Consider the following 14,036-nt stretch of genomic DNA (forward strand, 5'->3'; position numbering starts at 1 on the left):
ACTAAGAGGGGGTCCCGGAATTGGCTTCTTTCCCATTGTTTCTCTCCTCCCCCCTCAGGAGGCCTATCACTCTTTCTCTCTTCTCAAGGAACCCGCCTGAATTCTCACTGTCATTGTATCTCCCAGACCCAGCGTGGCTGAAGCCCACTGCGCTATTCAGAAAGGTGATAGTGAGTTTCCGCAGCGACCCCACCGTGGGGACTCTGCTCCCTTCCTTCTTGGGCTCTTCCCGCCCGCCCGTGTCCTACAGGCTGGAATCTGATGATGCTTGAACGGGTTACTCCGCCTTTTCTGCCTCAGTTTCCTCACTTATAAAGGGGGAAATGAAAATCCGACCCCCTGAGAGGTGGTAAGGTTTAGGGAATCTCAGTATGGGCTCTCCTGGCCAGTAGCTTCCCTCAACCAGGATCTTATTAGAAAAGCAGAGTCTTGGGCCCACCTCAGACCTGCTGGATCAGAAACCACAGGAGTGGGCTCAGCTGACTGCGTATGACACATCCTCCGGGGGTCCTGATGCACACTGGAGGATGACAGCCACTACTGTGAGGGTGATGGAAGGTGACCATGTCCCTGGCACACGCAGTCAACCCTGCACATGATTCTGACAGTCTGCCATTAAGAGTCATTCATTTGCTCTATATGGTGCACCAGGACCTGCACTGGGGCCCATGGCACCAAGAGGGCAGGGTCCACCCTGCACATACAGAGGCAAAAGGCAAGGCCAGGCGGGCACAGAGGGCCGATGGCATCTGGGACCCTGCCACACTGTTTGTCCTTGGGTAAGCAGTCTCCCTGGGCCTCTGTCCCTCCTCTGTCAGATGGTTGCCATGATGATGAAATGAGACAGTTTGTGCAGAGCACTTACCGGTGGTTCATAGTAAGTGTCCGTAAAAACCGGTGGCTCTTCTTTCTCTGACATAACTTCTGAGGTCTGCTGCAAACCTCAAGACGCTCTGGCTCTTTATGCGTAGGGTCAAGCAGCTTGTTCCTAGGAAATAGCCTACATGGGTTATTTTTGGGGATAATGAAGGAGGCATCTTCCAGGCATGCATTCTTTTCTCCTTGCATCCACCCTTCCAATGTGCACTCACCCATCCTACGTCTCACATTTGGTGAGCCCTTCCAGCGTCCCAGGCACTGGAACCCAGCAGGGAACCCAGCCTGGCCTCTGCCCTCGTGGGACGTATCATCTAGTCGGGGGACAGACAATGTAGAAGTGACCGTAGCAGAGGGCACAGGGTGTTACTATTACAGAAGGAGGTGCAGGGAGCTGAGCACATCAAGCAGGACCCTTACTGTTCAGAGCTGCCTCTTTGGTAACGTGGCCACAGCAGATGTGTGGACGTAGTCGGCATGCCCATGTGCCGTCTTCCCCTTGTTTAGATGGGACCTCAGCGACCCTCTGCACAGAGCCCAGCGCTGAGAAATTTCTCCAGAGCCTGGTGCTGTTAGGTATTCTGGGCATCAACCTGGGACCAGAGGGTGGCTCTGTCCTTAACATCTGCTGAGACCCTAGAGTAGTCACAGTCAGTCTTAAGGGAAATATGGGCACTGGCCAGACTGCAACCCATTCATGGCAAACTGTGTTTTAAATTTAGAGAATCCTTCAATCTAGTGGTAGTCAACCTGGTCCCTACCGCCTACTAGTGGGCGTCCCAGCTTTCATGGTGGGCAGTAGCGGAGCAACCAAAGTATAAATAAAAAGATAGATTTAACTATAGAAAGTTGTTTTATAAAGATTGATTCTGCCAAACTTAGCGAAAATCCAACAGAAAGTACTTGGTGAGTCATTATTGTTATATGCTTTAACTTGCTGTAACTCTGCTTTATAAATTTTATAAAGTAGTTACTTCCCTACTTTATAAATCACCATTACTTGTGGAATCAGTGGGCGGTTAGAAAATTTTACTACTAACAGAGATACACAAGTGGGCGGTAGGTATAAAAAGGTTGACTACCCTTGCTTCAATCAATCAAACAAAAACCAAAACTCTCCTGAACAGAACTGTCAGCACACAGCCAAAAACTGGTTCTGCTTCAAAGTGGTATTGGTTTAAGCAATGATGTTTTTCTGGAAGAGGATTTCCTGAAAGTTTTGAAAGGTGACCATGCAGAATTGGGGCAACGTAAGAGGACAGGCACCTTCTCTCTCTCACGTGTGCCCATAAAGGATAGTAGAGGAAGGAAAGGGCGTCGGGAAGAGCTTTGGATGTCGGGACCAGGGTTTGTCCAAATATTCTCAGGAATAAGCTGGACATCTGGGTGAATATCAGTTCAGGGTTCTTTCTTAGACTGGGACTATTTTGTAAGACAGATTTCCCAAGGAGATTGGGAAATATATCAACAATGACACGGACAAGTCCTAGCCCCTCCCAGGACAGGTCACCCTGCTCCTGGAACTGCCAGCTGTCCTCTCTCTTTAATTTAGCCTGTGTTGTGTGGTACCAAATGGCGGCCAGTTCCTCCTGGAGTACCTTTTACCGGTGGGGGGAGCCTTCAGGTTAGCTTTGCAGCACTTCATGGCCCCTGTCTCCTGAGGGGCTCCCAGCATCTGAGCCCCCCACTGTGGTCTGAGTTGGCCAGTGACATCTTCAGGAATGACATGGCCACAGCCCATCTATTTAGGATAATGGTTAGAAAGGGGTCCCAGAACCTTGACAGACCTGAGTCCACATCCCAGCTACACCGGGAACAGGTGTTGTACCTCTCAGAGCCTTGGTTTCTTCCGTAGGTGGGAAGAGCCTCAGAGATCTCGTGGGGTAACTACAGGGTACGGGCGGGTGAGGGGACGCGTTAAAGGACTATGTTGTGTAGTGAGCATGTGTGCCGGCCAGAGCTGTGGCACGTTAGCACCTGGAGCAGGGGGCGTGGTCATCAGAAGGCTGCAAATCATTAACCAGGGCTGGGATGGGAACACCACCTGAGGCTACAGCTATGACATTTCTCAGAGCACCCTTGTGGCCGTTCATCAAGTGGGTCAGAGGTTCCTCCTGAACTGGGTCGACCAGAGAGAACTTCCCAGCAGCTTCCACGCCAATTCAGGTTCTTCCCCAGTGCTGGGGGGGCTGTTTTCCTGTTGGATTTCCCTCCCTCTTTCCCTCCTGCCTTCCTTCTCTTCCCTCCTTCGCTTCCTTTCTTTCTATGTCTCTCCCCCACTCCCCTCCTTCCTTCCATTTTTCTTTCTTTTTAAAATAAGGTTAGAGAAACTTCAAAAAATACTGCAGCTAATTTTAAGAAATTATGATCCCTGAAACTCCAACACCCAGAAAGAACCACTATACACATTCTGGTGTGTTTCCTTCCAAATTTTTTTCTGATTACACACTAATACCTTCTTTTTAATTTTCTTATAAAATGAGATCATACTCTCTGTATTGTTCTGTTAATTGTTTCTTGCAGCCAGTCACAGGTCGTGGCTGACTTTCCAAGTCATGTCCGATGTGGCCACACCATCGTTTCAATGGCTATATGCCCGCTGTTCCCTTGTGTGGAGAGACCACTGTTTCTTTACCAGGTCGCTGGGCATCCATGTTGTTTCCTTTTATCTTTTATTTACTATAATAAACAACACCACAAAGAGCATCTTTGCACAAGCCTGTGTACCTTACTGACACTTTCTATAGGTAACTTCCTTTTGGAAGACTAGCCACAGCCACCAAATCTCTTTGCATAAGGCATAGTATGTCTCTCTCCTGTTTAAACCCTGCCCTCAGTGGCTTTCCATTGCAGTAAGAACAAAATCTGTCCCCTTACCGTGCAATGTCACACCTGCTGCCGGCTCTGCCCACTTCTGTGCACTCTCTTGGTGCATTATTCCTCCTCATTACAACACCTGACCTCTCTAGCCTTCTCTTTGTTCCTCGAACAAGCCAACATCATTCTTACCTCAGGGCCTTTGCATGTGCTTTTTCCAACCCTGGATGCTCCCAACTCCTATATATTCCTGTGGCTGGGTCCCCATTGTCATTTGAATCTACACAAAATGCCACATCCCTGAGGAAGGATCCTTCTGCCACTGAGTCTACAGTGGCCTTCCTCCCCCTGGATCTGATGTGACCCTATTGTCCTGATTTTTACCTTTCTCCCAGGACCCCTCTCCCTGAAACGACTGCATACACACGTTTAGCTGTTCATTTCCTACCACCGGATGGAAGTTCCGTGAAGGCAGAAATCCCATTAGTTTTTTTTTTTTTTTAAATGTTTATTTTATTAATTTGAGAGAGAGAGAGAGAGAGAGAGAGAGAGAGACAGGAACATCACTCTGTTCCTCTATGTGCCCTGACTGGGGATCGAACCGGCGACCTCTGCTTCAGGACAATGCTCTAACCAACCGAGCCATCCGGCCAGGGCCAGAAATCCCATTAGTTTTGTTAACCTTGTGTCCCCAATACCCAACTAAGTACTGATGCCTGGTACTTAGTAGGCTCTCAGTAAATGCTGGTTGAATGACAGACAAAAACTTTGTTCAGAATGGATTGAAGGATTTTGAATCTTTATGAAAAATTGTAATACCCTGTATTAAAATTCAGTATCTTTTATAAAAATTTCCTAGAAATGCTGGGTCAGTATATACACCCTTCACATATGTATGGGAGTTACAAACTAATCCAAAAACAGCATCAGAAGGCAAGTTTTAGAAAAATAGGTCATTTTATCATTTCTCAAATCATACTTCTTCAAACATGCACGACTCTCAACTTGCCTAGAGGGATTGGTGCTCAGTCAATATTTGAGGCATGAACAAATGGACCCACTAAAGAGTTTCTTTTTTTTGTATCTTTCCGAAGCTAGAAATGGGGAGAGACAGTCAGACAGACTCCCGCATGCGCCTGACCGGGATCCACCCAGCACGCCCACCAGGGGGCGATGCTCTGCCCCTCCGGGGCGTCGCTCCGCCACGACCAGAGCCACTCCAGCGCCCGGGGCAGAGGCCAAGGAGCCATCCCCAGCGCCCGGGCCATCCTTGCTCCAATGGAGCCTCAGCTGCGGGAGGGGAAGAGAGAGACAGAGAGGAAGGAGGGGTGGGGGTGGAGAAGCAAATGGGCGCCTCTCCTATGTGCCCTGGCCGGGAATCGAACCCAGGTCCCCCTCACGCCAGGCCGACGCTCCACCGCTGAGCCAACCGGCCAGGGCCTAAAGGGTTTCTAAGCAACCCAAATGCAGGGGAATTCTTTGCTTGAGGCACTGTATGGGACCCATATCTGGCATCGTCCCATTGACACCTGTGGCAGTGGCAGCACAGTGTTTGATGTATTAAGAAATACACACCCATCTGCTGCTGTCTGTGCCCTGACCAGTTCAGTGGGCCTGCTCTTGCCTCTGAGGTGGGTGAGTTGTTCAGCGGGGCTATTTGGTAGGTCCAGGCAATATATCCAGGTACCCAGGGGTATCTGTCTGGATGACAGCCTGAATGGGCCCCTTGTCCCTGGGTTGTTCGGGGCCCTGGGAATAGGAGTTTACTGTCCCCCATCCATGGAATTTGTAGTAGTAAGTTGGAGAAGACTCAAACCCTGGTAACTTTCCCCAGTGCGGTTTGCCCACCACGGGGAAGAGCCAAGTGCCTTGTGGCTCTGGGAGGTTCTCCTAGACTATTCATTTGGGTAAAGAATCCAGGGAAATCTTGCTGCCTGGAGGGCTGAGGAAGGCCCTGGACTCTGAGCTTTCCAACCAGCAGGGCAGCCAGGGTAGCCCCAGCCCCTGAGCGGCCACTCCCTCCGCGTGGCCTGGTGAGGATGGTGGCGCCAAGGCCACCCGGCCGAGCATTGTGCCGTTTCTGGGCTCGTGGCCTTTCCTCACAGCTCCCTCTCACTAAGACTCCTATCTGATCCACATTTCAAAAGTTCAATCCCAGAGTAGCCAAAAGCCCGAAGCTGCCGTGGGGGGGGGGGGGGGGGGGGCGGGGAAAATAGGAATTCCCAGCAGCCTGTTCCCCGAGGATCACTGACCTCCCTGGGCGTCTGAGAGGGCACAGCCAGCAAGCGAGGCCGGCACTTTTCAATCCGGATCCCTCCTGCCTGGAGGCGGGACTCTAAGGAAATTATGCTTAAATCACAGCTGGGCTGTTTGTCATACACTCAAACTCATTCATAATGAGCAAAGTGCAAATTACAACTGTGTTTGGATGCCATTCCCTAGTTTAGGTTGGCCGAGAACGAGAAGCTAGATGACCTGCCCTGCCATGCTGGCCAGCCGGCGGGTTAAACAGGCCGCCTCGCGCGCGGCTGATGGCAGTTGTCAGTCAGCACGGCCTTCACGGAGGGCAGTTGAGCGAGCTGTCCAAATTACAAATGCCCACATCCTTTGACCCAACAATTTCACCTCCAGGAGCTTGTCCTCAGGTGCTCTCATACATATGCCAAAAGTCATGGACAAGGTTGTTCTCCCGGAGCATTGTTTCCCAAAACAAAAGATGTGAAAGAACTATTTATTAAAAAGGACTCAGTTAACTATATTATAATACTTTAATACAATAGACTATGCAGTTGAATGAAAAGACTGAGAAAGCTCTCTAGGTACAGAAAGCCACTAACAACAGCTGTAAAACAGACAATAACAAGTGTTGTCAAAGGGTGTGCAGACACTGGAACCCTCATGCATTACTGGTGGGAATGTAAAATGTTGCATCCACTGTGGGAAACAGATTGGCAGTTTTAAAAAAAAAAATTGAACAGGCATTTAACATGCAACCTAACAATTCTGCACCTAGGTATCCACCCCAAAGAATCGAAAGCGAATGCCCACACAGACACTTATACACAAGCGTTCATAGCAACATTATTTATAATAGCCAAAGGTGGAAAGAATCTAAATGTCTATCACCTGAAGAATGGATAAATAAAATGTGCTATATCCATATAATGGAATATTATTTGGCAATAAAAAGGGATGAAGCCGTGGCTGGTTGGCGCAGTGTGGTAGAGCATTGGCCCAGCATGTGGATGTCCCGGGTGCGATTCCTGGTCAGGGCACATAGGAGAAGCACCCATCTGCTTCTCCACCCCTCCCCCTCTCACTTTTCTCTCTCTCCCTCTCTCTTCTCCTCCCCTCCCACCATGGCTCAATTAGAGCGAGTTGGCCCCAGGTACTGAGGATGGCTCTATGGCCTCCGCCTCAGACGCTAAAAGATGGCTCTGGTTGCAATGGAGCAACGGCCCCGGATGGGCAGAGCATCCACCCTAGTGAGCTTGCCGGGTGGATCCTGGTTGGGGCGCATGCGGGAGTCTGCCTCTGCCTACCGTCCTTTCACTAAATAAATTTTTAAAAAAATAAAAAAGGAATGAAGTACCGATCACGCTACAACACCGATGAACCTCACAAACTTTATGCTAGGCCACCGAAGGCCACATAGTGTAGGATCCCATTTACACGAAATGTCTAGAACAGGCAAATCCAGAGACAGACGTTGCCAGGGCCTGGGCCCAGGGGAATTGATTGTAAATGGGCATGAAGGATCTTTTCAGGGGGTGATGGCAATGATTTGAAACTGGATTGTAGAGGTGCTCTCTCTCCCTCTTGAGAGCTCGCCAGTACCTTTCCCGCTGCTGCGCCCCTCCCCCCAGGCCAATTCCCTTTATCCTTCTCTCTCCTAAGCTCTCCAAGGGCCCCTTCCTTTGCCTCTATAACTTGTTTCCTGAGCCCATTTCTTCTACTGCTCACTTCTTCTACCTCTGTGACTTTTTACATAAACTTTCTCTTCTAGTTTGGAAAAAAAAAAAAAAATTGGAGTGTGGCATCATCTACCCGGGCCGAAAGGCAAAGGGTTGCACACAAAGGACTGCACAGCGCTCGGCATAAAGTCCGAGCACAGCCCGTGTGCCGCTTTAATAACAGCAGCATGTGCATTACTGTTATGATGCCGTTCCGTTAATCAGTCAGCCAGATGGCCACTATCTGGCTTGACAGGTGTTAGCAAAAACCAGGCAGAAGTCTTGGAGGGTGAATTCAATTCAGACAGACCGGGGCCAGTAGAACCCAGAGTTTAAAAGAAAATAACTTAACAACCCTGACCTAGATTCAGACCCAGGCAAAGAGAATGGAATTTGCCAGCTGTTCCTGGCTGGACAGATGCTGTTTCCAGCAGCTGTGGGGAAGTGTCCCTCAGGCATGGTTCTTCCACCACGGGGACCTGAGGGGCCCCCAGCTCTCCCTTCCCAGCTCAAGTCCCTATAGAAAGTCCGTCTTTAACTACAGATAACTCTCCCTTCTTTTGCAGCTTGAGGACCCCTCAAGACGGAAAGGCCTTCCGGATCTTTGCTGTCAGGCCGTGAACTTCCAGTGCTGGGGAGAAGGGGGGTCTTCCAGAGGGCTTCTGGGTTTTGCTTTTTATTTTATCATTTGGGGGTGGGCTGGGGATATGGAGTGGCAGAAAACTTCCTGTGAGTAGTGTTCGATGTCACACCTTCGTGCCTTTGTCTCATCTCTGCGCCGTGGAGAGAGAGCATCTTTCCGGGGCCGGCCTGGACAACTGGTGACTGGTCCTGCTGAGTCCTGGGGCTCTCCATCCGGTGCTCCCTGTGCCCAGTCACCAAGATGTTCTTCCCATGTGGTCTTTTGTGGAGGAATAAGGGATTCCCGAGCTGCAGAGAGAGCACCAGATAGGGTAAGGCCTTCAGGGGCGCAGGAAGAGGCATACTGAGCACTCAACTGGGGAGTTTCAGAAATGGGGTAGAAGGGAGTTATTTAAAAAACTTAAGAACACCGTCCGTCCCTACCAATGGAGGAAAATGCGGTTAATGTTTGCTGGTCAGACAAATGGGCCGGAAGAGGGGGCTGGGAAAGTGAGACTCCGGCTCTGCCCTGTCCCCTGGCCTGGCTAGCGTCCTGCCACGGGCAGGCTGGTCTCTATACAGCAGTGCTGGTTTATTTAGAGTTCAGTAGAAACTCCAGAAATTTATCTTGTTTTTGTCATTCCCGTCGTCCACATGGCCTACTTGCCGCTGTGACGTTTGGTCTCATTGAGGACTAACGAACCAGGATCCTTTCTTTACCCCCTACCCATTGTGGCTCACATGCCGGCCCAAATTAGTGTATGTGTCATGGTTCCTACCAGGGTCTTTGCTTTGCAAGCGAGTCTTTTTGAAGCCCACTGTGTTCTTAAAAAAAACTCTCAGTCTCATTTGGTTTCACTGAGATGTCTAAGAACAGCCAAAGAGGGACTGTTTGGTTGCTGCTTTTTAAAAATGACAATTAAACGTGCAGATTCATCTTCTGTCGGATGACCTATTTTTTTTTAGCAGTGGGAGGAGTGGATTCCTCAGTACCTTCTTCACTGAGGTTAGCAGCTCTGGGAAGAGGAACAGTCTGTGGTTATGAAATCGTCCTGCGGCATAATAACCACAAGAGAGGGTAACACTCTAGAAGGATTTCTCTTCCTGTTTTTGTGGAACAGCTCTTGCCAAATGTCCCTGAGGCTCCGAGGGAGTGTGGTGCTCTCTGGCTTCCATCACTTTATAAAAGTTCTTCCTAACCCCACAGTGAAATAAAATACCCTTTTGTAAATAGCATTTCTTTACAGAAGGTAAAATCCCACCCTCCGGCACCAGGCTGACCAATAAATTACTTTGTTAATGCCAGTTTCAAATCTGATTTCACTTTCCATCAAAATATTTCAAAGGCTAAGGAATCGTCAAGGGGAGAAAGCTGGTTCATTGTTGAGTGCATTCCTAATGAACTCAAGAACTGAAGGCAAATAGCTTATCCCCTCCCCCCTTTAGAGAGTTTGTATAAGCAGTAAAGCTCCTCACCAGACAGAGCTGAAATTAGTGGGACCGTGTTTTCGCTGTGTGCATTGTGGGCTTGTAGTAATTCATAGTTTCTGACTGTTCAACCCCAAATGTCAGAGTGAAGGAATTTGGCCAGCCTGTCAGATGTTGTGTCTGGTCACCTCCAGAGATCTGAATACTCAGACACTTCTGGATAGTATGTGTTGTGCTGCTAGACTTGTGCTTGTCACCAGCCTTTTGTGGCCATGACTGTGTCGAGCCTGCAAGTTTGGGATTGTAGAATGAGTGACAGTGCAGGGGGATTTCAGAGGGTTTGCTTTTGAAGCCTCCTGCCCGAGACAGAATCGGAAACTTGCAGAGTGAGTAGACATCATTTTAAATCATTTCCCTGCGTTCCTGAATGCCTCATTAAATGGGCCCATCGAACAGAAAGACCATGCCCAGAGCCTGAGCCTGTGCCTTTTCCATCCTCACAAACATTTTGAAACTGGAACCATTTTTCTTCTGAAAATAAAAACCAAGCCTACAAATTACAAGCCCTTGGAATCAGGAACCTCCTCTAATTCTCTGTGTACTAAGGCCCACTGCACCATCAGCACTTAACCCATAAAAAGACCATAAATCAGGGCAACAGTGTTTCCGGGTCTCCTGCGCCCAAAACAAAAAAGTTTCAGTTTCCTCCAGATTTTTGTCCCGTTGGTTGTATTCTGAGGTTTCATATTGTCTGTAGGCTCACTCAGCCCGCAGCTTACATGTGTGCTTTTTTTCTATGAAAAATGATGTATTTTACTACTTCCTATGTACAAACATTTATTGTAAAAAAAAAATAAAAAAATTTGTGCTTTGCATGAACAGGGACCACATTACTGTTGTTTCAATAAAACTGGTTCAATTTCTAAAACATTTCTGTGATGTATCTTTTATGGACAAATCTGGACAGTTTGTGAAATAAGGTGTCTGGAACCCCCCTCGCAGGCGGTTACCTCTTTTGTTTGCACCCTTCTACCTGGAAGGAACGCCGCACACAGGCACATAGGTGCTATTAGGAGGTGCTGATAACTGCGTTATTTCCAGAGCCTTCAGAGACCTCCGTCTGATACACAGGAAAAGATGTCACTTAAAGCAGTGGTCCCCAACCGTTTTTGGGCCACGGACCGGTTTAATGTCAGAAAATATTTTCACGAACCGGCCTTTAGGGTGGGATGGATAAATGCACAAAATAAAATTATGTGACCGGCGTAAAAACTGTGGTATTTTAAAATATAATTGTCAAACTTACGAGGCAAGCGTCAAGAGTGAGTCTTTTTTTTTTTTTTTTTTTGTATTTTTCTGAAGCTAGAAACCGGGAGAGACAGTCAGACAGACTCCCGCATGCGCCCGACCAGGATCCACCCGGCACGCCCACCAGGGGGCGACGCTCTGCCCACCAGGGGGCGATGCTCTGCCCCTCCGGGGCGTCGCTCTGCAGTGACCAGAGCCACTCTAGCGCCTGGGGCAGAGGCCAAGGAGCCATTCCCAGCACCCGGGCCATCTTTGCTCCAATGGAGCCGGCTGCGGGAGGGGAAGAGAGAGACAGAGAGGAAGGAGAGGGGGAGGGGTGGAGAAGCAAATGGGCGCTTCTCCTGTGTGCCCTAGCCGGGAATTGAACCCGGGACTTCTACACGCCAGGCTGACACTCTACCACTGAGCCAACCGGCCAAGAGTGAGTCTTAAGACGGATGTAACAGAGGGTCATTTTTAAAAAATAAAACATCGTTCAGACTTAAATATAAATAAAACGGAAATAATGTAAGTTATTTATTCTTTCTCTGCGGGCCAGTACCAAATGGCCCGCGGACCGGGGTTGGGGACCACTGACTTTAAAGTGTTCTGATCACATGGAGGGGGGGGGGTTGTCAAAATGCAGATTCTGCAGCTCTGCAGTGGGGCGTGAGAGTCCGAGTGTTTCAGGAGCTCCTGCTGGTCCCCACGTCATACTCTAAGTGGTGAGCATTGACAGACTTCAGCCTCCCTCTATCACTCACTGCCTTAGTCAGCTTGAGCTACATAACAAAAGACTGTAGACTCAGGGGCTTAAACAACAGGATTTTATTTCTCCCAGTTCTGGAAGCTGGAAGTTCAAGATCGAGATGCCGGCAGGGCTGGTTTCCCCTGAGGCCTCTCTCCTTGGCTTGTAGATGGCCACCTTCTTGATTGTATTCCTTTCCTCTGTGTGTGCATCCCTGCTGTCTCTCCTACTTACAAAGACACCAGTCCACCTGGACCAGGATCCCACCCTTATGACTCCATTTAACCTTAATTACCTCCTTAAAGGCCCCATCTGCAAATCGGGGGATAGGACTTTGACATGTGAACTTGGGGATGGAGGGACACATTTCAGTCTATAACCTTCTCCCTGGGCATCAACTCCTTTTCATGAGATTGTAGTCATGTGTCCCCACATGTTTCAATGCACTGTAGCCCACAGCAATTTCTTAGAGAAAGGTAGGAAAAGACAGAGACAGGAACATCAAGTTGATCCTATATGTGTCCTGACTGGGGATCAAACCAGCAACTTCTGTTCTTCCAGACAATGCTCTGAGCTATCCACACACGGCTTAATTTTTTATTGGTTGATTGATTGATTGATTGATTTTCTAGAGAGACAGAGAGAGGAAGAGAGAGAGGGGGAAGGGGTAAAGGAAGCATTCATTTGTTGTTCCACTCAGTCGTGCACTCATTGGTTGCTTCCCTGTGTGTGTCCTGACTGGGAATCGAACCCTCAACCTTGTCAGTTTGGGATGACACTCCAACTAAAGTAACTGGCCAGGGCCTGACTGACCTTTTCTCTCTCACCATCAATGCTTCTGCCTTTGCTTTCACAGTTCCTCTATTCAAGACACGTACCACTCTTTTTCATTGACGGTAGGGAAAGCGCTCCTCTTTAATAAATATGATGAAGGATAGTGATTTTAAAATATTAAGTAAGCAATTATGTAGATGGATTGCCAAAATTACAGAGATTAGATAATAATGACTGATGTTTGGGAAACACTGGTCTCTGACAAAAGCCTTGTCAAGTTCATAGAAAGGGCCTCCCCACTGGCAGCTTCCCCAAGGTGTTGGAGAGCCTCCCATGTTCTGATATCCCAGGATGCCACCATCCTGTGCCCCAGCTCCTCATGCCAAATGTCCAGCATGCAAAAGTTGTAGTGGCCACTGGGGGAGGCAGTGGTGGTGGAGAGAGGGCCTGGCGCTTCCTTTTTTGCAGAATTCATCTGCGATGAGGCAAAGGCATGCGAGAGTTGTGCAAGTTCAGGTTGAATGCTGTAATGCCTCAAGCCCAGGCCACGCTGCTGGGGGATCCACTGACCTTGACGGTGCTCCAACTCAAGGTGACACAGGGACAGAGAGCACCGACCTGGGAGGCAGTCCTCTTACCAGCCGTGGGACTCAGACAAGTCAACTTGCCTCTTTGGGCCTCAGACTGGTCATCTATAAAGTGGAAATTTATCACACATACCTCACAGCTGTGTAAAGATGGAATCAGGTGAGCTGTAGATAAAAAAAAAAAATTAGTGCTCAAAGCGCATGCTCAGCTAATGGTAACCAGTTGGAATACTTTTCGCTGTGGTAACAGAAACCCCATCTAATGGCCCCAGGACTTATTAGAAATGCAGACTTTCAGGCTCCGGCCCAGACCCACTGAGTCAGAACCTCTGGAGGCTGCCCAGCACCCTGAGTGTTAATAAGCCTCTGGCAGCCTCTGGTACCTGGTCCAGAAGGAGAATCATCACTCTGGAGACACAAGGTTGCCAAAGGAGGGATGCACAAGGCCTGGTGAGTTTTATAAGAACCTCATTCATGCATCTACAAACAGATGGGCTGAGACCCTAGTGGCATCAGCCCCAAGCTGCAGGGAGGGGCTGTTATAGGGACTACCGCAGGCATCTGCTGATGGGATGGGGGGGGGGGGCACCTGCACATGCTCAGATCAGCATATCCTGGTATATGGCCTTGGTCACAGTCTATCTCCTTTTCCCAACCCTGAGACTCCTCCTCCAAAAGCCATGCCCCAAGGACACATCCCAGATCTTCCTGGGGTGAGGGGATTTGCTTAAGGGGGGGGTGGGGGTCGGTCAGATGAAGAAGTTGCCCCTGTGGGAGGATGGGTGAGGGGAGTTAGTGTTTAAAAGGGCCCTGGACCCAAACCCAACACAGATTTCTCAGTATAGGAGTCGAGGGAGGTGATGATGACATCAGCTCAGTGATGTCAGGACACTGGGGAGAGTGACATCTCTACAAAGCTCTCCCCACTCTCCGTGGTCAGGACAG

General features: G+C 49.1%; 1 protein-coding gene across 1 annotated transcript in view; it reads left to right on the forward strand.

The window, feature by feature from the left end:
* Positions 1-9,081, forward strand: part of CRISPLD2 (cysteine rich secretory protein LCCL domain containing 2) — a 66,175-nt gene extending 57,094 nt beyond the window's left edge. Inside the window, exon 15 of the mRNA XM_066349092.1 lies at positions 8,213-9,081. Coding sequence (XP_066205189.1) covers positions 8,213-8,267 — 55 coding nt within the window. The 3' untranslated portion in view covers positions 8,268-9,081. The remainder of the gene's footprint in view (positions 1-8,212) is intronic.
* Positions 9,082-14,036: the final 4,955 nt, after the last annotated feature.

The sequence above is a fragment of the Saccopteryx leptura genome, chromosome 9 (assembly GCF_036850995.1).
Source record: "Saccopteryx leptura isolate mSacLep1 chromosome 9, mSacLep1_pri_phased_curated, whole genome shotgun sequence".
In the NCBI taxonomy this organism is placed as follows: Eukaryota; Metazoa; Chordata; class Mammalia; order Chiroptera; family Emballonuridae; genus Saccopteryx; species Saccopteryx leptura.